The sequence below is a fragment of the Mycteria americana genome, chromosome 7, assembly GCF_035582795.1.
Source record: "Mycteria americana isolate JAX WOST 10 ecotype Jacksonville Zoo and Gardens chromosome 7, USCA_MyAme_1.0, whole genome shotgun sequence".
NCBI classification, from domain to species: Eukaryota; Metazoa; Chordata; class Aves; order Ciconiiformes; family Ciconiidae; genus Mycteria; species Mycteria americana.
Genome location: NC_134371.1, coordinates 50,397,011 through 50,420,167, shown reverse-complemented (window position 1 = coordinate 50,420,167; position 23,157 = coordinate 50,397,011). Strand labels below are relative to the sequence as shown.

At 39.4% G+C, this 23,157-nt stretch overlaps 2 protein-coding genes across 3 annotated transcripts in view; one reads left to right on the top strand and one right to left on the bottom strand.

The window, feature by feature from the left end:
* ABCD3 (ATP binding cassette subfamily D member 3) overlaps positions 1-5,061 on the top strand; it is a 33,968-nt gene extending 28,907 nt beyond the window's left edge. For both annotated transcript variants that reach the window (XM_075508330.1, XM_075508329.1), the window contains exons 22-23: positions 1,156-1,212; positions 1,966-5,061. In XM_075508330.1, coding sequence (XP_075364445.1) covers positions 1,156-1,212; positions 1,966-2,043 — 135 coding nt within the window. In that variant the 3' untranslated portion in view covers positions 2,044-5,061. The remainder of the gene's footprint in view (positions 1-1,155; positions 1,213-1,965) is intronic.
* Positions 5,062-14,359: 9,298 nt separating this feature from the next.
* Positions 14,360-21,356, bottom strand: F3 (coagulation factor III, tissue factor). The gene is made up of 6 exons (XM_075508328.1): positions 21,151-21,356; positions 19,895-20,009; positions 17,622-17,806; positions 17,034-17,215; positions 16,749-16,908; positions 14,360-15,560 (listed from the first exon to the last, which is right to left on the bottom strand). The coding sequence occupies exons 1-6, from the start codon at positions 21,218-21,220 to the stop codon at positions 15,421-15,423; spliced, it is 852 nt and encodes a 283-aa protein (XP_075364443.1). The 5' UTR covers positions 21,221-21,356; the 3' UTR covers positions 14,360-15,420.
* Between the last annotated feature and the right edge of the window lie 1,801 nt (positions 21,357-23,157).

Below are 23,157 nucleotides of genomic sequence, written 5' to 3'. Positions count from 1 at the left end.
ACATTACTTTTCCAGATAAACTCTTAGAATGTCAAGTGAAGATCAAATAATCTAAAATTTTATACTTTTTTGTTGTTTCTTTTGGCCATGTCAACAGAAGTGAAAGGCTGGAAATTCACATTTCCATCTATTTTGAGATATGAAAAGCCAAGCACTGTAGGAAAACATGATATTAAATATAGTTTTCTTTTTCCTTTCCCTCTTATACTCACCTTTTCAGATTCCCTGTAGTGCCATGTGAAATATCAATAAAATTCAATTTCACACCCCTAGCCTGGGAAAGAGTGGACTTGAAATAACATTAATTATTGAGTAGCAGTATTCTCAGAATGGCAATGGAGCAAAACTGTGCATGCACTGAAATATGTGCTTGAAACTTGAAGTGGAAACCTAAGGAGCTTTCTGCGGTAGTGAATTGACACTAGATAAGGACTCTGCAGAAGAATGGACATTCTTTCTTGAACTAATTTTACCACATTAATATCAATACCCTGACAATTTTCTAAGTCTGTTTTGCATATACTTGTTATTCGGTTAACTTGAATGTTCATTTGTACTTTTATTTTAGAGTTACTGTTGCCAAGCGACTAATGCATGTTACTGAAAAATAGAATTCCTGGTTAATCTGTCCTTGCAGAAAGAAAATATGTTATCCTGTTTTACCATCAGAGCCATTTTGCCCTTTAATTGGTGCTACTGTTAGGGATACATAATTAACTGAGTTGCAAGGAAACAGAGGAAGATTATTCACCTTTAAATTCTAAAAAGAATTTAAATTCACATTAAGTTTATAATTCATTAATAGCTTTTGTGGTTTTGGCTGGTTTTGCTGTTAAAGTAGACTTATTTTAATCACCAGGTTTAATGTTTTACCTGCCTCCTACCTTACCTCCTTTGCCCAGTTCTTTCTACATTTTGCCATCATTAGGAGCAAAAGAATGGTGAAATCAATTAAAGATAAATCCGTCCTGCCTTTTTTTTTTTTTTACTGCAAAATCTTGTATTACGGTTACATATGTATACTGTTAATAATAGAGCCTTGAAGTTTGTGTTTATGAATTTAAGCTCTTCAGCTGATACCATGCTGAAAAATAAGTAACATCTAACTCATGAGAAAAACTAACTGCTTTATTTGTGTGTGTATTCTTTATGTAGGTTGGCATCACTCTCTTCACTGTCTCCCACAGAAAGTCACTCTGGAAACATCATGATGTATGTAGTCTTTGCTTTTGCTAAGGATACCTGTAGGTGGTAGGGGTTTTGTTGTTTGACTTTCTATTAAATTGACTTTACAATTCAAGGTGTTCTCATTTTACATCCTACTAGGTCATGTTCTGTCTTTTTTTAAGAAGGTTTTACTTTATTAATCCAGTTGCACTATTTGAAATATTCTTAAGCTTCTAGTTATGAAGGGAAGAGTAACCAAAAATCCTTAAATGTATCTGTAAAAGTAGCCTTAAAAATATGAAAGGCTCACTAGATACTTCAGTCTTCTTTCTTAGCCTTGAACCAGAATCCAGTAAACAGCATGGAGTTTTTGCTTTCAAGATGCCTAATATATCTACACATTAAAAAAAGTTAATCTCTAATACATGGACTTCTTTTCTTCCAAACTAAGATTTTACTATTGTTACTACTTCTTATGCAGACAGACTGTATGTGTGTCGAAAAATGCTGAATTAATACACGGAGATGAATGTGTACCTTAAGTATATTGTCACAAAAGCCAAGATAGCGGTGTTAAGTCTAGGTGTGACCATTAGCAGACCGATGGATGATATGAACAAAAAGTTAACTCTTTTTCCAGAGGCAATTAAGTTTAATGAAACATGAGGTGGGAGAAGCTTACCCTCTGGTTAGCTGAGTTTAAGATTTTGCATTAGAACTACTTCAAAATACAATTTATTTAGGCATTTATAGACCTGGTAATTTTTAGGTGGTTGATAACATGTTCTTTTATTTCAGTTTTACTTGCATATGGATGGCAGAGGAAACTACGAGTTCAAGAAAATAACTGAAGACACAGTTGAATTTGGATCTTAAAGTCATGAACTGAACTGCTTCAAAGACTGATGATTACAGGAAGTGTTTAGAATGGCAGACATTGTACAATAAAACTACTCAGCTTGTTTTTTAAACAAATTAACTAGGATAACCCAAAACAAGCTGTTAAGCGTTTACTATTATGTAGGATATTGCTAATTGTGTATATGTTGGTTTAATTATTGATATGTACTAAGAATGTCCTTATTCTTGTGGTTTAAAAACCTGCCTAAATTAAATTGGGCTTAAATCAGTGTAACCTGATTCATCCTGGGATGCAAACCATTTGAAATCAGCTGATTTGACTTTTGTAGACCTTCTTTCCCTTCAGTGAAAAGCCCTGTTAAAATTAGGGTTGCTACCTCTCTTGTTCCTGCAAAGCAGTCTTGGATTTTTGCTCTGTTCTATGCATATTTCTGAGTTATCTCACATGATGCAGGACATTCTCCCATCTTCAGATATGTGCCCTGTTAAATGAAAAAGCCTTTTCCTTGACCAAGCCTTGTGATGTAGCCAATATGCCCTTGCGGATAAAGGATGGACTGAACCTAAAAGACAAAACTAATTCCTTCTGCTAAAAAAATTAAGCTTGTTCTTTGCTGGGTTTTGGATTCTCTTTAACATCTGTTTGTCCATGCAATTCTCTCTGGTGCTCAGCAATCCCATTCTTGCCCAATTTAGCAAGAGCTTCATCCATCCGCCACCCCAGCTGCCCTTTTTCTGTCAGAGAAATACTATGGTAATGAAGAGTTGAGAGGAGATTGAGGGAGGAAAGGACTGACCAAAAACCAAAAAACCAAAAGGGAAAAGAAAAGTGATGTTCCTTGTTATCAGACAATCTTGCGCATGTTTTCAGTTCTGAAGAAATGAATGGCTCCCACAAGTAGAAACAGAGAAAAGAATGTGGGTCCAATCATTCTTCTCTTGAAATCGGTAGGGGTTAGAATGGTCTCAAAAATGTTAATCTGTGAAATAGCAGACTGTTGTCTGTCCTGTGTGTGTTCAGTCCTGTAATACAGCAGTTGCTTTTTCTGAGTTCCTCCTTTTCTCTCTCTTCAAAAAATCAGATCTCATGGTTTTAGCTGCCCTTCAGACATGAGTTTGAAAGTAAGTGATAATGGTACTTCCTGTTTGGTGTTCTGGGCTGTGAAGCCTAAAATGATGCTTTCGTCCTTCGCAGTTGTTCTCTTATTTGTCATGAGGTTTCTTGATTTCTGATACAAATTATTTGTCAGTGATTCTCGCTGTTGTCTGAGGATCTCTAGTCCCTGTTGGTTTTCTTGTTCCAGCTGCCAAATCCCCTTGAAGAAACCAAACTCTTCAAATAGTTTACTGTAACCATTTTTTTCCATACAAATGATTACTGTGCTTGCCATATGACTTTGACAAACATAAATGCAGCAAGGTGATTTTTGTGATCAGGGAATAGAAGTATAACTCAAACTGAATTGCTATTTAGGCTTTAAAACAAAAATTTGCCATACCTGTTGTACAGTGAAGGTCTAATAGTTTTTTAGTGTTCCGTATAACATATAGGAATACACTACATGAAGGCATGCATAAAATATGCAATAAATCTGTTTTCTGTGCATCTTTTATCAAGGGTTTAGATTAAAAACAAAAACAATTTTTTATAAAATGGATATGTACTTGGATGCACTGCTGTCTGTTAATTTTTACCCAGTTTGATTAGTCATCATCTTTCAGGTTGAAATTGCTACCTGTTAATATTTTTCCTTTTATCATAGTTCTTGCCCATACCTGTCAGTACTACTGTTCTTTCATAGTGCTCAAATGCAAACAGCTATCCTGGTATAAGAATCTAGTGACCACAGTAGATTCATAGTATAATGCATCAATGAAAATCAAAAAAGGCTCTCTGAAGTGTAGCATATTCAAGAGAATAGGGTACCAGAATAAATTTTTGTGCTTGGTCCACAAGAAGGCAAATAGATATCTCATTTTACTAATTTTTTCTGTTCATTCAGATTCTCACATCAGCCATAACGTAGCAGGTAGCAGCACGCTGTATGTGAGGTGGTAGTCTTTTTTTAATTGTAACCATGAAAATAGGGATGCCAGATACTATTTTTTTTTTTCTTTTGTGAAAGTTCTCAGCACAAATGCAACTTCTTCTCTTGGAAGGGATGTTTTAGTAGCCTTTTAGAGAGACAAAGAAAAAAAAAATCTCTAAAATGAGAAAGTGGCTATTATCCTTGTGACTAGGGCAGACTTTGCAGTGGAGTAGTGTTGGGATACTTTAATGTATTTTTAACACTGACAAGCAAAACCACACACAGAACACTTATATAGCACCCCAGCAGCCAATCCCAAGGTACTTTACAATTGAATTGGTTAATAACATTTTTGTGTAATCTTGGATTTATTTTAAAAACTAAAACAAAAAAAAATTAAAAATCCAACTCCATAACCAAGGAGGAATAGGTTTGCCTTTAGATGCCCTGAAGTTCATTGAAACTGAGGATGCTAGTATCTCCTTAGGGTCAGGACTTAGTGTTTCTAAATATACTGGAAGGAAAGAAAAATAACTCTTCTGTGCTTATTGTAAGGGAGGCTTATGAAGAAAGTAAAAAAGAATGATGTTTTAGAACGATATTCTCAAAAGGCCTTACATTAAAGTATTTTGAGATAGACTTGGTCTAATGAAAGATTGTAAAAAAATCTAATGAAAATGAACCAAGTCTCAGTTCTGTTGCAGAATTGCACTGTGATACTGTATTTTAGCTGTTAGGTCTTTTTAATAGCACAAGTTGGAAGTTTGTAAATTGGAATTCTGAACTATCTTAGTAAGACAAAATACTGATGAATATTTTCAGTCTCAAACTGTTGGTGCTTTGAAGATGGTACTGGTAATAGTCAGATGGCTGCATTTCAACAGTGGTGGGAAACATTCCTGTATGTAAATACTGTAAAGTGCTTTGGAGGGGGAAATGGCGCTATATAAATGTAAGACATTAAGTGCCTCTGAAATAATAATAAATCTAAAGATAAAATATATCTAGGCTTTTTATGTTTCTTGATGATGTGATTAGGAATTTTGTAACAATACAGTGAATGCATGCTCAACAAATCTCAAGTTACTTAATGAGCTGATTGACTTGTCTTCAGCTTATAAAGTCCATAGTACTGTCTGAAATTCACCCCGGAATCTGCCAGATGATGCCATCCAGTGGTAGGCTTAACAAAAAACATGAGCTCAGTACTTGAAGATATGTACTTAGAGCAATTGGATTGTAGGTGCACTGATCTGTGTTAAGTCTGCACTGATTCTGACCTCTCCTCTCTCTCCTTTGTCTGCTGGCCACTTCTTTTCCCTTCAAGTTTCTTGATTTTTAGAAGAGTGCTGGCCTGAATAAGGTTAACATGATATCAGTATTTAATGTAGTAGTAATTCTGAGTGCTCCTTAATCTTTGTACTTTGAGGAAAATAGGATAATCCCTCTCCACCTTTATTGTATTTGTGATTTTTAATGTTTTTCTTTATTGTGGTAGATATACCAGCTATCAGGATACTGGAAACTCAGTAGTGTAAGAGTGAAACCAAGATATGCTTGAATGAACTGATTTCTAAGGGTCTTCTCTTGTGATCAGTGTTTTCTAATGTTAGTTAGTACTGATTTTTCCTTCTGAGATTAGCTCTGCAACAAGTGTATTTGTGTAGCATTCTTAAAGGGTAGAGCTCCCTTTGAAAGGAAATTCCTCATCCAAGGATGCAGTCTAAAAATCTAAGTGTCATTCAGCTTAGCTGATGAGCTGGAGAGAAAAAAAGGAACTTCTGTGTTGTGGATGTGATGTTTAATACTTTAATATTTAGAGGAGTGTGAAGTCTGTTACTTGTTCAACTCTGGGCTCTCAGCTACTCAGTTCATTCCAAATGCTTGGTTTGTATACCTCAACACTTTAATTCTTCCTTATGTAGAGGAAAAACATCAGTTCCTGGAACAGTAGAACTAAAACCATGGAGCAACAAATTCAAACTCCTTTTCAAGGATCAGTCCACCATCTTTTGAGGATGTTCAGTAGCCTTGGTCCAGTATTTCTGAATGTTTAGTAAAGCTCCAGACAGCTGTCCCCTCTCAGCAAAAATTAAGCTTTCTTGATGAAGACAAGAGGTGATGGTGGGAGGTGATGGTGCCTTCTACAGGACTAGCATGAGACTGGAATAAGCTGCAAGATGAACAGAACATCACTGTGAATCTTGTTATCTTCCATCCCAAGTGCAAAGCATGCTTCATTGCATAATGGGATATATTTTTCTTACCAATAAAAACCCCAGCAGGAAATGCACACAAAAATCCAACCTACCTCTGACCCTTGTAGTTCTTCTGGGAAAAGTTGGCAGTGTAAGCTACCTCCTAGCCAGTATGCATGTTGCAGGGATGTTTCTTGCCCAAATGTGGCACAGATAGAGTGGAGTAGACACACCTGGCTGGACGGCCCAAATAAATATAAGATTACTTCAGCACCATTTGAAAGTGACTTGTGCTATAAGTAAATTCTGGACGTCTTGCCACTTCATTAGCTCTGTACTGTATACTAGAGAAGATGACTAGTGAAAAACAAAGCAGCGTGTAGTGCTACCATGACGCTTACTTGACAGGCTTCTTAATTAAATCGCATCTAGTATTGACAACTTAAATGACTTATTATGCTTCTGCAGAATAGGGAATTCAATCCTCATGTTTCTTAAATCTATAAAGAATAAATATCCTGTGGATTAGGACTTGTGAGAAAGAACTAATTTAGTGATCCTTCCATAGGATTCAGCTCTCTTCAGACTCAACAGATACCAGCGCGTCACCTAATCTTTGGTGTTCTGAAGTGGTATAGAAATGTGAAAAAACATTTAAGATGTCTTATCAAGATAGGAGTTAAAAATCCATTATTAAAATTTATATATAATTATCATACATACTATGAGATGTCATAGAAATGTCCATGATAATGATCACCTGAAATCCAACTGTGAAAAATAGTAGGGGGAAAAAGTTACCTTGGTTTTATAGAAAAAATAAACTGCAACTTTTGTCTGTCAAGAAGAAAATCAACAGCGTGCAAGTTCAAATTTCTGCTTACAAAGCTGCTGTTCAAAACACTTATTTCTATGTATAATGTATTTGCTTCTTTATTAGGTGTAGGTACCAGTTGGTTTGTGCCAGTCCTTTTCATGAGCATGGAAAGAGGTTTCTTAGTTTTATGAATCAGTGATGTGCAGCTGTTTTGGGAGGAGGTTGGTTGGATTTCCCTTCACATGTTGTGGTTCCAGGCTCTTGCTATTGCGCTGGTTACAGTCAGATTTTTATTAATGATGTCTTAAACTTCACCTGGAAGTTTAGAATGGCTGTGCACATTACAGGTTCCTATAATATGTTGGTTTATATGGTCTGATGAAACGCATCCTGTCATGTGCATTCAAACATAAGATGAAACTGTTTCATCTTGAAAGAGAAATATAGCCAAGCTAGGTTACTATGAAAGCAATATGTCTTTGACATTAAAACCTTAGAAACCTTATCTTCAAAGTTGCTGAGCCATCTTTGAACTGCTGCATCATTTTCTTTCCTTGTATGCAAAAGCAGAGCCAGATGACAAGCAGCCTGGAACTTCACAGACAGAAGCTGTCTTAAGGGAATAATTTGAAAAATATGACAGATTCAGGGTTTAAATAGAAATAATATGCCTAAACATCTGGTGAAATTCCATGGGGATTGACTTTGGAAACTAAGACATTTTGCCAGTAATCCTGTGAGGAATGCAACAGTGGAAGAATAATCATCCAGCTGGTATTTTAAAATAGGAGAGAAGGGGAACTTGGGCACTCCGCTTCTGTGGAATGTATCTTTCACAAACCAGGCTTAACAATCACCGTTTCTTTCGCAGTGGTTAGAAACCTCACTCTTAGTGACCTTTGGCAAGTCTGAACCATAAAGATTCAACACAATGGCTTTTACTGGCAAAAGGAGCTCTTGTGCAGTGGTGCCCAGCCCCCTTCCCCACTTTCCTTGTCCACAAACCAACATTCTTATTCCCCACCCATCCCTCGTTCTGGGAGAGAAGTGGCATCCACGCATGATGCCACACCAAAATAGAACAGAACTGGAAAAAAGAGGTCAGTGCTGTCTGGACAAAACTAAGACTGCCGAGATTGGTTTACTTGGTTAGAAATAGGGAACTCCACCTACATGACTGAGCAAGTTTTCTGCATTAAAATAACTAGAGTTTGGCACAAATTACAGCTAATTTTTTAAGCTTGACTAGAGAAAATTTGGGGGATACTGCTCTGGAAAAGACACTCCACGTGTGCAATTGAAGAGACGTTCTTCTATGTAACCAAATATACCCTTCATTTCCTTAGACTGAATGGTTTAGTGCAAGCAGGTGCTAAAAACCATTTGACTAATTTTAATCGTTGTGAATCATGACAAGGTAAGTAGTGTGAAGATGCTCCCCAAAATAAGGTAGCCTTTATTTATTTACTTTATTGTGGTATTCTAGTGCAGGAATGTATTGGCACAAAAGCAAGAGAGCTAAAAACAGCTGTGTCAGAAGCTGCTGATGTGACAGACTTAGTAAAACTCTGAAAGATAATGAAGTATCTATGGAAGGGCTGATAAGCTAATGTATTTGGAAAAATAATGGTTAAAAAGAAAGGCATGTGTGCTGGAGGCTTAAAACTCAGATGCAGTCTTATGTATTGCAACAGGACTTATCTGGAAAGCCAGGAACCATTAGCAGTTTTTTTGGGAGCTTAGTAGGGAATTAAGGGCCAAGGTCAAATCTACACATTGACATTCTTGTCTTTTTTTTAACCCACAAATACTAACAAGATAATAAAAAAGTTAAAGTAGATTTTTTTTTTATATTAGAATAGTTATCTATAATAGTCCTAAGCAGAGAATTTTGAAAAGGCTGCATGAGGTTAGTGCTTCAATACTCACAAAAATCTCTTCATGCTTAGTGTGTTACCTCTGTAAACTTCCTCTGAGGCACTGGGGTGCATCATGCTGGTGGCATAGAAGGTACTTGAACAGGTGGGTCTGATAGACAGTCGTAGTTCCTGTGTATGCCATGTATTTTATTGTCCCCGAGGTTGTTATATAGTGTGGTGACCTGCCTGAGAGATGCGGTACCCTCACCTGGGACCTGTTCCAACTTCTTGTGCCTGTGCCTCTAGAGTGGAAGGTCATTCCCTCAAAAGTTATCTTTTGGGTTGCTTTTTTGAGGCAAGCTCAGCAGAACTCAAAGCATGTAAAGCCCCAAATAGCCCCTGTTACAAATACGGCTGCATTCCAGCTATTTCTAGCCATGCCTTTCTTTTCCTTTGCTGCTGGACAGATAGCATGTTATCACAGTTCTAAACATAGCTTGTACTTCAACATAATTTACAGGGCTTTTACAGCTCAATTTATGCCACGTGCAGTAGTAACACATCTTCCAGGGCTCCTAGAAGACTTCAGCCCCTTCTCTGAGGTTCTCAGTCCATTCCTCTTAAGAGTTAAAAGGGCAGCAAGAAGAATCTGTTTTCTGTTTGAAGCATACCGAGGAAAGAAAGTCTGGTAAGAAGCTTAATGTTCAATGTGAAAATCTCCTAATTCTGAGGTACTCCTGAGTTTTCTGAGACTAAAGGAGAACTTTGTCAGGAGAAGAGAGTATGGTTTTGTGCGGGCTTTAACACCATCGTGCAAACAATGGGTAAATAAGTATTTGTTGCTACCTGCCGGATTGTTAACTGGGGCCTTGTTGCCATCAGTGCTTGAAAACTAGAGAAGACAAGGTATGTTATAATCCAAGATCCCCGGAGAACCTGGCAGGGGGAAACACGGACTGAAGGGAAGACAAAGGAGGGTGTTCAGGGGGAGAGAGCTGCTCCGCCCTTCCTATCGGATCTCATTGAGCTGTTCAAACTATCTGTTGCTCTTTATTATTAGGAAAGAGAAGATCTAACAAATTTCACATGCCCTTTTCCTTCAAATTTTGGTGAAATCTGGGTTCAAACTGGGTATCAGTGTGCTAGCCATTTAGGAAAATGTGGATTGTTAACATATTGATTATGCCTTTTTTTGCCACTTGGGGTCACCTTTTCTAGTCACAGGAAACGTAATACCAGGCATGCGGTTGCAGAATGAATATTGTAGAGATGGCTCACAGAGTGTAAGTTGTATATGCAGTGCTGCTGTTCTGATATAGCAGTGTGAAGAGCAAAGAAGGAACAGATCTGCGGTGTTCGTGGTTCCACTACTATAGTGATAGCTGCAGCGGTGGCATGCGATGGTATGGTTGCATCCTTGATGCTTTATGGAAGCAAATGATCATGTTACGAATAACGTGGAAAGATGGGAAATCAGACTGAGTATCATCTCTGTGGAGATGTATGTATTTCGTGTGAACGTATGGTAAAGTATGAAGGCAGCAGAGGGAAAACCTTCTGTGTTAATCAAGCATGCACTCTTTAAAACAAAAACCAAAACACCTACCTTTTCCCCTGGAATAATGAGGACTTTTTATTGGACTAGGTTTTAAAATCTCACTTGTCATTCTAGCTCTTTCATTACACTAGCTTTTTAATTGAGTTATGTGATTACTGAAGAACTAATTAAAAAATTATCATGTAATCTCATTGGGAAAATATTTCTCTATTCAGAGGAAGGAGGTTTTTAATTAAACCTCTTTCGATGAAATAGTTTTGTGAATATAACAATGTCCGAGTACTTTGCTATTTAAATATTTCTTGAAATAATAAGGTAGAAAATTTGAAAATAAAAATAGAAGCAAATGCATCAGTGAGGATAACTGAGATCTGGAACTGTGAATATGCTTTGAGTTCAGATTAATAACTTCCCTGCTAGTTAAACAAGCCACTAAAACCATTAATATTTAAAGATAATTAGGTGCACTGAGAAGGACACTCAGAGCAGTGCTATTGAATGTTCTAGGAGTTACTGGTCCAATTATGGTGACCAACGGAAGCTGTAGAGAGTGAAAAAAATGCTGCCATGCTATTAATATATTCTTGATTGTTGATTAAGGGATATATATTTATTTAGGTGCTATATTTTCATTTAAATGAGATCCTAACCAGCTGTTTTCAGAAATGAGGCAGTGGGTTCATCTCTAGGGAAGAACAGGTAATGGAAATCACTAGGGGATGGGGGAGAGGAATGGAAACATCAACAAAGGAGCCCAGGGGAAGTAAGGAGCAGAAACGTTGTGAGCTTCTTGCAGGAGCAAGTCACTGAAGTACGTCAGAGAAGATAAGAAACAGGCACAATCCCTGCAACTGGACATATGGGAGAGGATCTGGCTGTAAAAGCCCTAGAGGCAGTCAACATGGCTGTGTCTTTATTGCCAGGTACTGGCAGGTTTTACTAGAAGAAATCACCCCTGAGGCACATCTTTGTATGAACTTGCCTAATTCAGCTACAGTTAGAGGCTGAGGAATTACAGGGAAAGTTGTTCTTTCTGGGTCCTTTTGGGGGATACTGAAATGGGCTATATGGGCTGAATGAGAGCCTGTGCCAGAAGAAGCAGAAGGATCTCACTAGGGGGAAGATTTCTCATCATAAGGTGAAAAGAAGAGGAGATTTGCAGCGCATCTGTCCTGGTTGTTATGCCCTGAGCTTTTGTAAGTGTCCTGCCGTAGGGCACTGGAGGACACAGACCAGCAAATAAGGGAAGGGCAGCTTTCTGTGACAGGTGCTCTTTGTCAGGGGAATGGGTGTACTGTGTGAGGAGCATATGCCATGGTGAATAACACTGCACCTAATGGTTGTGGAAAGATTTTCAGCTGGCCAGTTCCTGCTTCTGTCCTGTCTAGCAGGTTGTTCTTTTTTGTTTTTCCTGTCTTCCTCAAACATGAATACCAGCTCCCTCTGCCTCAGTGACAAACATAGACTATAGAAAGCGAGGTTATTTGTACGTGGATAAATACTGCGTAGTTAGGAGACTACTCAATTGACTCTCGGGTCTGGTACTGTCAAAAGCCCACGCATTCCTGTGTATTACAAGGTTCTGAAACTGTGTAGCAATCACTACTACCCTGCAAAATAATCAGCATCACAAAACTGAACCAAGAAGGTAATCTATCACAGCTGTTTATTCTTACTCACTTAATGCAGAAACTCTTTGTCCTGAGTTGCCACATAATTAGTGATGCATGTTAAGCTTATAATCACATTCTTATCATTACATGCCTCTCAGCAGCAGCTTCTCACAGTGGAAAGCTGAGTCTGCTATAAGTAGATTAGCGAAGCTGTTTGCTGCCATATCTATCATATATATGTTTATGAAGTCCTTCCTATGTGTTCATTTTAATTAATGGCAGTAAGTTTATTGTCTGCAATGCTGTTAGGGCTGGCAGCAAAGTAGCAGAACAGTATCAGCCTTTATTCTCTCATGTGTGCAAGAAGAATGTAGTTTTAAAGCAGTACTATTAAATGAAAGTGGCTTATTACAGTATGCAATTTTACATATTCATTTGTATAACTTGTATAATTTGGTAGAACATAAGTACTGTGTCAGGGAACTGTGCAAATGTTTTCATCCACTTGAAATAGCTGGATACCTTTTTCTGCAACAGATGAGAAGGAGCAAAGCAGAACAGGGGCATCAGGAGCATCAGTAGGAACACACTTGCTTACAGAAACCTGCTTAGAAGATAAGCCAGGGAACTTAGGTGTGTAGGAAAAGCCTTCCCTTTCTCACATGGATTGCCTGGGTGGCTGGCTCTGTCTTAAATTGGTACAGTGCTGAAGTGGCCACGTGTGTTGTAGATAGGATCTAGTCTTCCTTCCTAGTGACAATACCTTTATTCAACAACTCCTTTTGCCCACCCTGATACTCTGAGAAAGTTAAATCTCTGTATAAAACATTTTGCGTGGGCTCAGTACACTGACCCAAAGGATAATACTTCCGGAAGTTTGCAATAAAAAGCCCCTTTCTCAACTGTCTCCACAAACAGCAAAAAACCTTTTTGAAATAGGATCTGTGAGCCCCGTGACTCTGGTTACTCAGCATTGTTGGATGACAACATACTGCAGCTAGGGAACAGAAGCGCTTCAGGTTTCCAGAACTTGTGCAGTAGTGGGTCATTCTTATGCCATTTAAGGCACTTGTTCACATTTCTGTGGGTGTTCTTTCTTTCAATAAAAACAACCTTCATATTCAGAACAAACCAAAAATCTCTTAAGTAATGAAGTATGATTTATAACATCATTCTAGGTAGCTTATGACAAGCAACTGCATGGTCTAGTTTAAAAAAAGCTATGCTGTAACCTACAGGCTTTCCTTTTCCTCTGAGCTCTTCCCTTTTCCGAGCTTGGCACTGAATGAAACCGAGGATGCAGAATAGCACAGGGAAGGGAAGTAATGATGACAACTTTGGAATGTTTTTAAATTTCCTCCCACAAGTTCTCATATTTTTGATTGCTGTTGTAATATTCCTCCTCCATACAAGGCATACAGCAGAAAATGCATTAAGCATTTATTGCACAATATTAAGTAAAGAGGGATTTTTCTGGGGGGATGGTGGTGTTTGTTTTCTTCCCTCTGTAAAAAAGGGAATTAAAGAACAAAGAAAACCCCCATAAACCACACTCACATGTTCACAGGAGTCTTAATCCATACAAAGAAGGTATCTAAAATACAGTAGGGATGAAAAACATAAAATACAACTCTGTAAAAACTGGTAGATTGGGATATTAATTTTATATTATATTATTCCTTCTCATAAATGCAATAGATCTCTTATTTTAAGACACATATAAAGCTTTGAGATATACAGCCAATTAGTGCCAACTACAAGATGCATTTTTTTTTCCATTCTCTTGATTTTTTTTTTTTTTTTTTTTTTTGTGCCTATGACCATTGGTAGCAGCAGCAGTAGATACCAACGTTAGTTGCAGCAGTTCTCATCTCTGGGCCAGGCCCCATAATGCCTTGAATGAACATTAGCACCACAAGCAGTACAGGCACAACTGTGGGAATCCCTGTGTGATACATCCAAAGAGACGCCTAGTATACTTTCCATTGGAATGAGAAGCTGTGAATGCAAACACTGAATAATCTCTCACATAAGTAGACAGCTGAAAAGCAGCTCGGGACTCCTCAACACTTTTCATCAGTTTGTGAACTGTGGCTTCTCATATTTTTATCCTTACAGGCAGTAGGTGCCCTGTTAGTTTATTTTGCAGTCCTGGTTAGACTTCTGGCAGCTCGCCTACACTGCTGTCACAAGATAAGTTTCCTAAATTTATTTTTAATTTAGTTCTGGAATGAATGCCGCACCTCATTTAAAAAAAGGAAAAGTCTTATTTTCCCAGTCACCTTTATTTCACTAGAAAAGTATAAATTACCATCATAAATACAGATATCACCAGTATAAAAATTAGATTCTCATTTATAAAATAAATATTAAAATAGTCAAAGCAACAGGTACCTCCAAATCCCATCACCAAGATTATCTGAATGTATACCACATAAATTATTCCTTCACCAACTGTTTAATTAAAAATAACGTTCAAAATGCAGTAAATACTGCTACCTGGTCAGTGCTTGCATGAAGTGAGTTACTACTGACTCAAAAACTGCAAAGTATTTGTTCTAACACTTACTCGGAACCATCAGACTACCTTGTCTGTATAACTCTAGGTATAGTGTAATCCAGAAATGTTTTCCAGATAGATAGCAGCTACCTACTTCAAAAGTGTTCTTTACAAGTTGCCAGTACAGTAGTTTCAGTTTGTTTACCTTTGATTGTCTATGTCCAAAGATAAATAGACCAAGTTAATTTTACCCAAGAAGTGCAGAAATAATAGTAGCATCTTTGTCACATCTGAGCTAACAGATCATTTCACCAGTTAATAATGTTAAAAGAAAGTCAGAAAAATACAGGTTTTGTTTCATAGAAACAGAAAGATGTTCCTTTCAGTTAGGTAAAGGACACATATTTTTCAAAAGTAGTGTTTTTTTTCCCCTCACAAGTACCATAAATCTTCTGGCTCAGTAAGGCCATACTTCCAGAATGGCTGTATCTGGTCAAGTCAAAGGTCCATCTAGTTCAGAATCCTGTTTCAGACAGGACAATAGAAAGAGCTTGGGAAGAGTATACGAGCAGGGTAAGGATATTGTAAGAGATCACCAGAATACTCTTCCAGCCTCTGGCCACTAGTGACCCAGAGGCTTCCTGATATCTGGATTTTTCATCTGTGACTGTCTAACGGATTTTTGAATCCACATAAAGTTTGGGCTTCAAAATTCCTGTATCAGAGAGGCTAAAAGGCTCCACCCAATTACCCAATTTATGGTTTTTGTTGTTTGTTTGGGGTTTTTTCGCTTTGGAACTGCCACTATCATTCTTCCTTAGACACCATTAAGCGGTTCCTTTTCTCTTGCAGCTTTTGCTTTCTTGCGTTTACACAGGATCACTGATAGGACAATGGCAAGAGTGATGACCGCAATTCCTATGACTGCTATGATGATAAAGACTTCTGCTCCATATTCTGTAGGGGAGGAAAAAAAATCCAAGATTCAGTTATCAGAAGCCATAATGTCACAGTGCTACAAACTCTTAGAAACCCTCTCCACTAAATTAAAAAATGCTTTCCATATTTTACAGTATCACAGAAGTGGAGTGACCACCTCAGTGTGAACTGAATTCATTTTAATGTGAATTTGTCGAACTGAGGTAAAGCTTTATTTCACTTGGTTCACACTAGGTTTTAATCTAGTTTAGTTAGCGCACTAAAATACCATGCTACCACCACAAGAATAAGTCAAGCCATTCCCCCTACCCCTGCATTATTTCTGTGAAACTAAGTCCAAGTGGAAATTTATTCTAGGTTAGAAGCTAGAAAACACCAACAGAAGAGACTTCTATTCAAGTTGTAATTTACTAGAATTCAACTATTGTGATAAACAAAAATATATATCTAGATAAGAAAGTTCATTTGAGAGAGTTAATTTGCCAATTTTAGAAGAGCTTTTCTGCTTAGAATGCAAATACTCTTATCTGGTGGAGAAGAAAGATACAGTACAGCAATGTGATATTATTTAATAAATATTGATGACTTTATATTGAAGAAAGTGTTATCCAGATTGTTTGCCTGGAATTAGACTGGCTGATTCACTGACCACTCGCTAACTTATTTACCAGTAAAGAAGTCAATCTGCCAAACTCTGACCTTGTAATTTAACAGTAAAGAAAGTCTTAGTCTCATCATCTGCTTTTGAGATAATAACTAAAGTCCAGTTCAAACTACAAGTCAATGGATATGTAGGTTTCCAGCACTCCTATGTTTTAGAGCTAATCCTTCAAGCACTTACTATGGGACCTGTTATTGGAAGGATCTGAGGAAAACAATCAGAAAACAAAAATACGAAGCTGAAGGCTAGTGATGAGATCTGAAACCTCAGTGACCAGTCATCAACTCAGATAATTTAAAACTAATCAAAGCAGTTTAGCAAAACCCTAAAACCAACTCCAACTAGCTAAAGGTGGTGGACTCTTACTTAATGTGAGTTCTTCCTATGAGTTTCCATGTTCAGTCTGTGTCCTCTCACTTATACAGTAAATAGTTTATTCTATAAAAGGCATCATAATTTAAAAAGATATAAAAAAATACTGAGGATTGAAGTGTCTTTTTGTTAGAACGTTAAGGACTGTATGACAAACTTCACCAGATACCTACCATCTAAGATACCTCTTTCTACACTGGTACAAAGCACCATGCTTTCTTGACCATTACGGTTTTCTCTGCGGGAGGGAATGATTCCCTGTATGTAGAAGCAATAGTTCTTTGTGCTGTCAACGCTTACTTCAAATTTATGGCTTTTTGTTGTTGTATCTTTCTGTAAAGGAAAAAAAATATTTCAGGAAAGTGTTCTCTGCAAAAGTGTTAGCTCTTAAGGTAGCACAGAAATTGTGTAGCTATAACACAGCTACAGAATATGTAAAAAGTAGAGTTAGAGCTCACCTTTCCAGAACTTTGATCTTTCCAGTAATAGAGTTTGTATGCCAGGTCATTTTGGAAAATATCTCGAATACTTCGAAAGCTTCCATTAGGAAATGTATATGGTGTAAGTGGATCTTGGAACACAACATTCAGTTTGGAACCTTTTTGTGTGTAATTCTGTACCTCCGGTTTTCCGAGAACAGCTAAACAAGCATTTTTAGAATTAAAAAACTGACATCATTTTTTCTAGACAACATGCTCTTTTTTCTTCCTCCCTCCACTCCCTTCCCTCCTCAAATCTATTATAAGTTTACAGAGCCAAAGTAATACAGTGAAATCCTGAATTATTAACAAATATCTTCATCTAGTATGCAATGTTAATAAAATGGTCTACTCACTGCAGTGAGAAACAAATGGTAACTAATATCTTACACACTCCCCTATAACAGGGAAAGCTTTATGCCTGAATGTCGTCTTCTCAGATATCAGTATGGCTACTGTAAGAATCTATAGCAAAAACCTTTAGGCCCAATCTAAACCTCGTTTAAGTCAATGGAAGTCATTTTGAGAGGCAGTTTATGATAAGATTTAATTGGCAATCCTACTTACTCTGATTATAAGGTGTAAATTTTTCAGAGACTGCAAAAGGTGGTTCTTCAAAGTTATCCGTCCTCGAGGACGTTACAGACAGTATGTGTGCTGTATAGGTCTCTTTTACATTCCTGAGCACATCAGTAACATCACACTCTGTTTCTGCCGTCAATATGCATTTTTTTTTGGTGTCAGATGTCTGTCTGAAAAGAGCAAGAAAGAAGCGTCAACACTTTCCAAGCAGACTTTTACATATTTAGATATGTTAAAAAACGTTTTTCCCCTCCAACTGTATAGATTTTCCTCATCCAGTAGAACAGTCTTGCAGGTGTACTAGGTGGAAAAGGAGAAGAAAAAAATCAAAACCCACTATTCTGTACAGCTATGTTTCACAATTCAAAGTAGAATCAAGTAAATCAGATATGAGCCATATTAGTTATAGAAATGTGTTATTGGATACATATATGAAGTAAAAATTCAATCTTTTCTATGAACTGAATAGAAACCATAAGTAGTTCCGATTTTGGATTTTTCCACAGTTGACATTTAAAAAAACATAAGATGCATAAATCACTTTGAAAGTGTTATCCCTGATGCATCTGAAAACTATTGCCTTAAGAAACATCATTTGTCCTAGGAAGCTCTGTTGATACCAATATTAATTGTTTAATGTGACAACCATGTCTCCTCATACATGCCACTTGTTTTTGCACCTATGCAGGTGCAAACGAACCAGACAGTAGCAGCAATTTTTGCTGCAGAATTACAAGTAAAAAAAAATTGACAAAAAACATGACCCATGCACTTCTCTTGATTTTTAAATGATAGAAAGTGGGTCCATTTACTTGAGAAATTATAATGAAACCAGGAAAAAAAGTGTTAATTCCCCATTTTACTTCCTAATGAGAAAGAATGGAAAACCAGATTAGATATTACTGCTTCAATTGTTTTCCCTGTTTTTGCTGGTGAACTAAGGAAAAGAAAAATTGTGTAATCTCAGCTGAAAGAGCAAGAGTGCTGACTGTTTGAAAATTAACAAATGAGTTTTCCTCCAAATAGGTCAAGTTTTATTTAAGAGTCACCTGAACTCCCTTCTCACTTTACCAGATTTCTTATGATGTCACAGATCAGTTAGTAATAGTGTCCTAGAGACTCCTTGAAAAAGGACAGAGGAGATTTGATCTGTGTGATCAAACAAATGTACTCTGTAAATGTACACAGATGAGAAAGCAAACATTTAAGCACACTTCATCCATAAGAGCAACTTGTCTAAAGAAGTGTCTCCATATCAGAACTATACCTGATTCTATACTTAATCTTGGGCAAACAGACTTCAATTTTTTGCAAGCACAAATGGCTGGAAAGAAACTCCAGATTCATAAATGTCATAAAATTCATTCTGCTAGGGTGTGCTTTTAAGTCTATTAATTTAATCACTCCCTTAAAGAATAAAAGAGCACATTAGGCCATTGCACTGGTATTTCATCCATTAGTCATGAGAGCACTCTCATTTCTATGCCACTTTTACAGACAGAAGAGACTACAGTACCATATTTTCATTAATATGTAGGACAGTTGATGATGCAGTTTCCCTTTGGGGCATGTTTAATAATGGTCTATGAATTAATATGGGAGCTAAGAACAGCACAGATTTATTACTGAACTTCATGGAAATTTTTGGTGCAGTATTGAAAGAGGTATTAGACTCTTCACATAAGCTGGCTACCTTTTATATCCACAATATTTCATAGCTTACGTAAAACATGGTAACAGAGGAAGTCTCGACAGAGGTAGACGACCAAAGGTAATTTTCAGTATTACCCAGCAAGACAAATTATTCATTTACTGTGATTCACCTATTAGAATAAAATGCAGACTCATATTTGTCAGACACCTCCCAAGACTAAAAATGAAAGACTCAGTCCAGACATGTTGAAAGACATTAAAAGGTGAAGTTCTGTTTAATACATGGTGTGTCAGATTGAGTGTCAACTTCTTCAAAGTATCTTGGCCTAGACTTCCAGTGCAGCTGGCCTGCACCGAACCCCAGAACTGAAATACTGACCTAAAGCTCAACTCTCTGTTTCTGAAGTGGGCAAAACCAGAAGCCTGAACCAGATATTCTTATAGTTGGATACAAAGAAGTATTAACAGCTGGGTTGGCAATTTTCCTAAATCCTCATGTTTGGGGTCTTTTCCTGTTACATTCAGTCTTGGAAATATTCAAACACACTCTATTTGCATCTTCTTCAATTGCCATTAATGGGCACACCTTGGTGTTATCTACTTACCCGTGTATTTCTACTGTATAGAAGTAACCTGATGGCTTTGGTTGCCACTGTAGTATAGTTTTAAAATTGATTGAAGACCAAGTTATATTAACTGCTGTTGGTAGTTCTGGATTGCCTTTAAATACAGAAAAGAGAAGAGTGCCATCAGTCATATTATATGTAATTCCTGGCTCCCTGCAGTCACTGTTTAGTTAAATGAAGCAGTTGCTGTTAATTGCTGCTTGGAAAAGTTCTTTTGGGGGAAAAGTCTCACTCCTGCCCTCTGGGCTCATGCTCATCTTACTAAAGGAATGTGTCCTGGCAGAAGCGAGAAACACAAGAAGCAAATTATTTTCCCACTTGTAACTCCTAGGTTGGTGAGGTAACTTATTTGGAGTTCTGTCTAATGCTTCCCTTTCGATCCAAGACGTCTGAAGAAGCTACAAAACCTTGAAGATACTCATGAGAATGTCCAAGCACCAAATAAATACAGTGCCGTTCAAAATCAACCCTGGCTGTATCTCCTGCAGAAGGCATTAGCTTCTGGTTTCCCCATTTACTTATTTTGGGAAGATAAAGTCTTTAAAAATCAGTGGTTGCCCTACACGCTTACATCTGAGAGGGAGTATCCACGGATGAACTTGTGGCCTGCGCACAAGTGGAAAGGAGGCCGCAGTGACCCACGAGCCCGCTGCCCCGGCAGACGCCACAGCTACTTCGGGGAACTGCGTGGGAGGAAGCCAGAGTGGAAAACCCCGCACAATCTCTGTAACCTCTGGAAATCAAGCGTTTGACTGAGCGATATCCTAATTACTTTCTAAATACAACCTTCACTGCCTCTCCGACAAGCTCGGAACTGGGGACAAGGGAAAGAAATCTTGCAGATCACTCCTGGTGCGGTGCAGCTGCCGACTCCGGAGACTCCCCCCTGCTCCCCAGCACCGACGGGGCTATGGTCATTAAGGATCCCCCCAGAAGAAACCAGCCCTTGGCGACCCGAGCGCTCCGCCGTCCGGGTGCTGAAGCAGAGGCGGACCGGAGCCGGGGCCCGCCACAGCCCGCAGGCGAGTGCCGCTCTCCCGCCACGGCCCCGCGCGACAGCCGCTGCCCGCCCTCCCCAACGGCCCCGCGCGAGACAGCCGCCGTCCCCGCCACAGCCGCCGGCGCGGGGCGGCTCTCTTGGGGTCCGGCGTCTCTGTCAGAGGGACCGCGCCCCGCCGTCTGTCCCGCCCGCCCGAGCCAGCGGCCCCCCGGCCTGCCCGCCCACCGTTACCCACCGGCGGCGGCCAGGCGCCACAGCAGGGCGCTCAGCAGCAGAGCCCGACCTCCGACGACGGCGCGCAGCATCCTCGGGGGAGCGATCCGGCGGGATCCCGGCGAGGCTGAGCGCGGTAAGCTGCCGACGGGGCGGGAGGCGCTGGCTTATATCTGTGGGAGGAGAGGCGGGGACTGCGGACACCTCGCCCCCGGGACAGCCCGGCGAGGCAGCCCAGCGCCCCGGGGCATCCCGGCAGCGAGAGCGGCGGTGACCGGCCCGGACGGGGTCGTGGGGAACGGGAAGGGGGCTGGCGGAAGCGCTTAGGCATGTCCGGGTTGAGCAAGCGGAGGAGGGGATCTTCGAGGAAACTGGCATTACTGTAAGGAGAGGGGCACTGAGGGGAGGGCCGGCACGTCCCTCGGGCGGCTCCAGCCCCGGCCCCGTGTCCCGGGGCGCAGGCCCACCCGGATGTGCAAGCACACCTGGACGTGCCCGCGGGCCGCGTCTCCCCGCCTTCTCGGTGTCCCCATACAGTTGTACCACCCCTCGCTTCCTGGCTATAGGATGGAATATGGGTGCAACTGGGCGACACTTGACAACCGGCTTCAACCACTGCAAACCTTTGGCTGGCTGTCAAGGGCGAGGGGTGCTAGCACAACCCCGGCTCAGAAGTGACTGCTCTCGAGGGCAGCTGATCCTGCGGAAGTGATGTTTAGATCCTTTAAATTCTGAAGGGCTAAATATGTCAGTTCTTGCCTCACCACACAAAACGTTTGACACAACTGTTCAGCTAGCTCACATCCTCTGTTCTCTCGCTCCGTGCACACGCATATGTGAATCCTGTCAAAGCTCACCTGTCATACTAGACAGCAAATAAGGTTCAAGTGTTCAGGGAGTACCTCACTTCTCCCATAAACCAGGGACCTGTTAAGCCTTTTCCTACAAGCTTACTTTGGAAAGGTATGCCATTTTCACAGGTAACAGAATCTGTCTCTGACAGAAGGTTTTCTGAATCTCAGCCTGCAGCCTTTGCGACAGGCTCCCTGGCCTCTCTGGTGTATATATTGATCTTTCTCACGGTGCTGCCTTTCTAAGCACTTAAACCAAGCTTTTGGAGCCGGGAATTTGCGTGCTGTGTTTTCGTCTAATACTCAAGCTCTAGAGGGAGCTGTGTTCGCACTTAGCTCACGATTCTTCTGCGGGGAAGGTGGGAAACAGACTATATAGTAGAACCTATTCTGTAATTAAGGGGGGATAGATGCATTTTACAGTGTTAAGATGACTCTTCTTTTTATTTTGATGCTGATTTGTACAATGTTTTATACCTGGGAAATACAGGTAGGAGGAGAAGACTAACGGGGAAGTTTCATATTTAATTGCCTTTAATTTTCATGATTGACACATACTTAGATGCAAGCAATCAGTTCTCATAATGCAGAATAAATGCATATGGACCAAACTACATTATCCATTTCAACCAGAATTTGCATCAGAATTCATATAGCGTGTTCCGAGGTGCACCTCAACCCTGGATTTTTAAATTATCAGCATACCTTCATTAAAATCCAGCCATACACCTTCTAATTTTCCTGCCTTGTTTTTGATCAAATTTCAGCACTGTCTCTATGCAGCTGTATATCAGCATGACATCAGCCAAAAAGCTTTCATGCTTTTAACTTTGTGCAGAATACGGATCTTGTGTGACTAGATTTTCAGGCTTGTGACCTTATAAGATCACAGTTGATTTCCAGAGGACTTTACAAAGAGAAACAATACTCACTTGTTCAAAGAAAAGAGGTGCTTATATAAAACTTTAAATCACTTTTAGGGTCTAAGTCCAGTTAATTTCGCTGTAGTTCAGTCACAAAAGATGGAAAGTGGGTCAGTGGTGGTTTCCATTTTTTATGGAGATAATCTCAGTATCCCCTTCTCCTGCCCATCTTTCTCACCCCCACCTCTTCTGTCATGACCTCCCATACTTGAGATGGGTGGGGAACCCTCCTGACCCTGCCTAGGCTAACCAGCT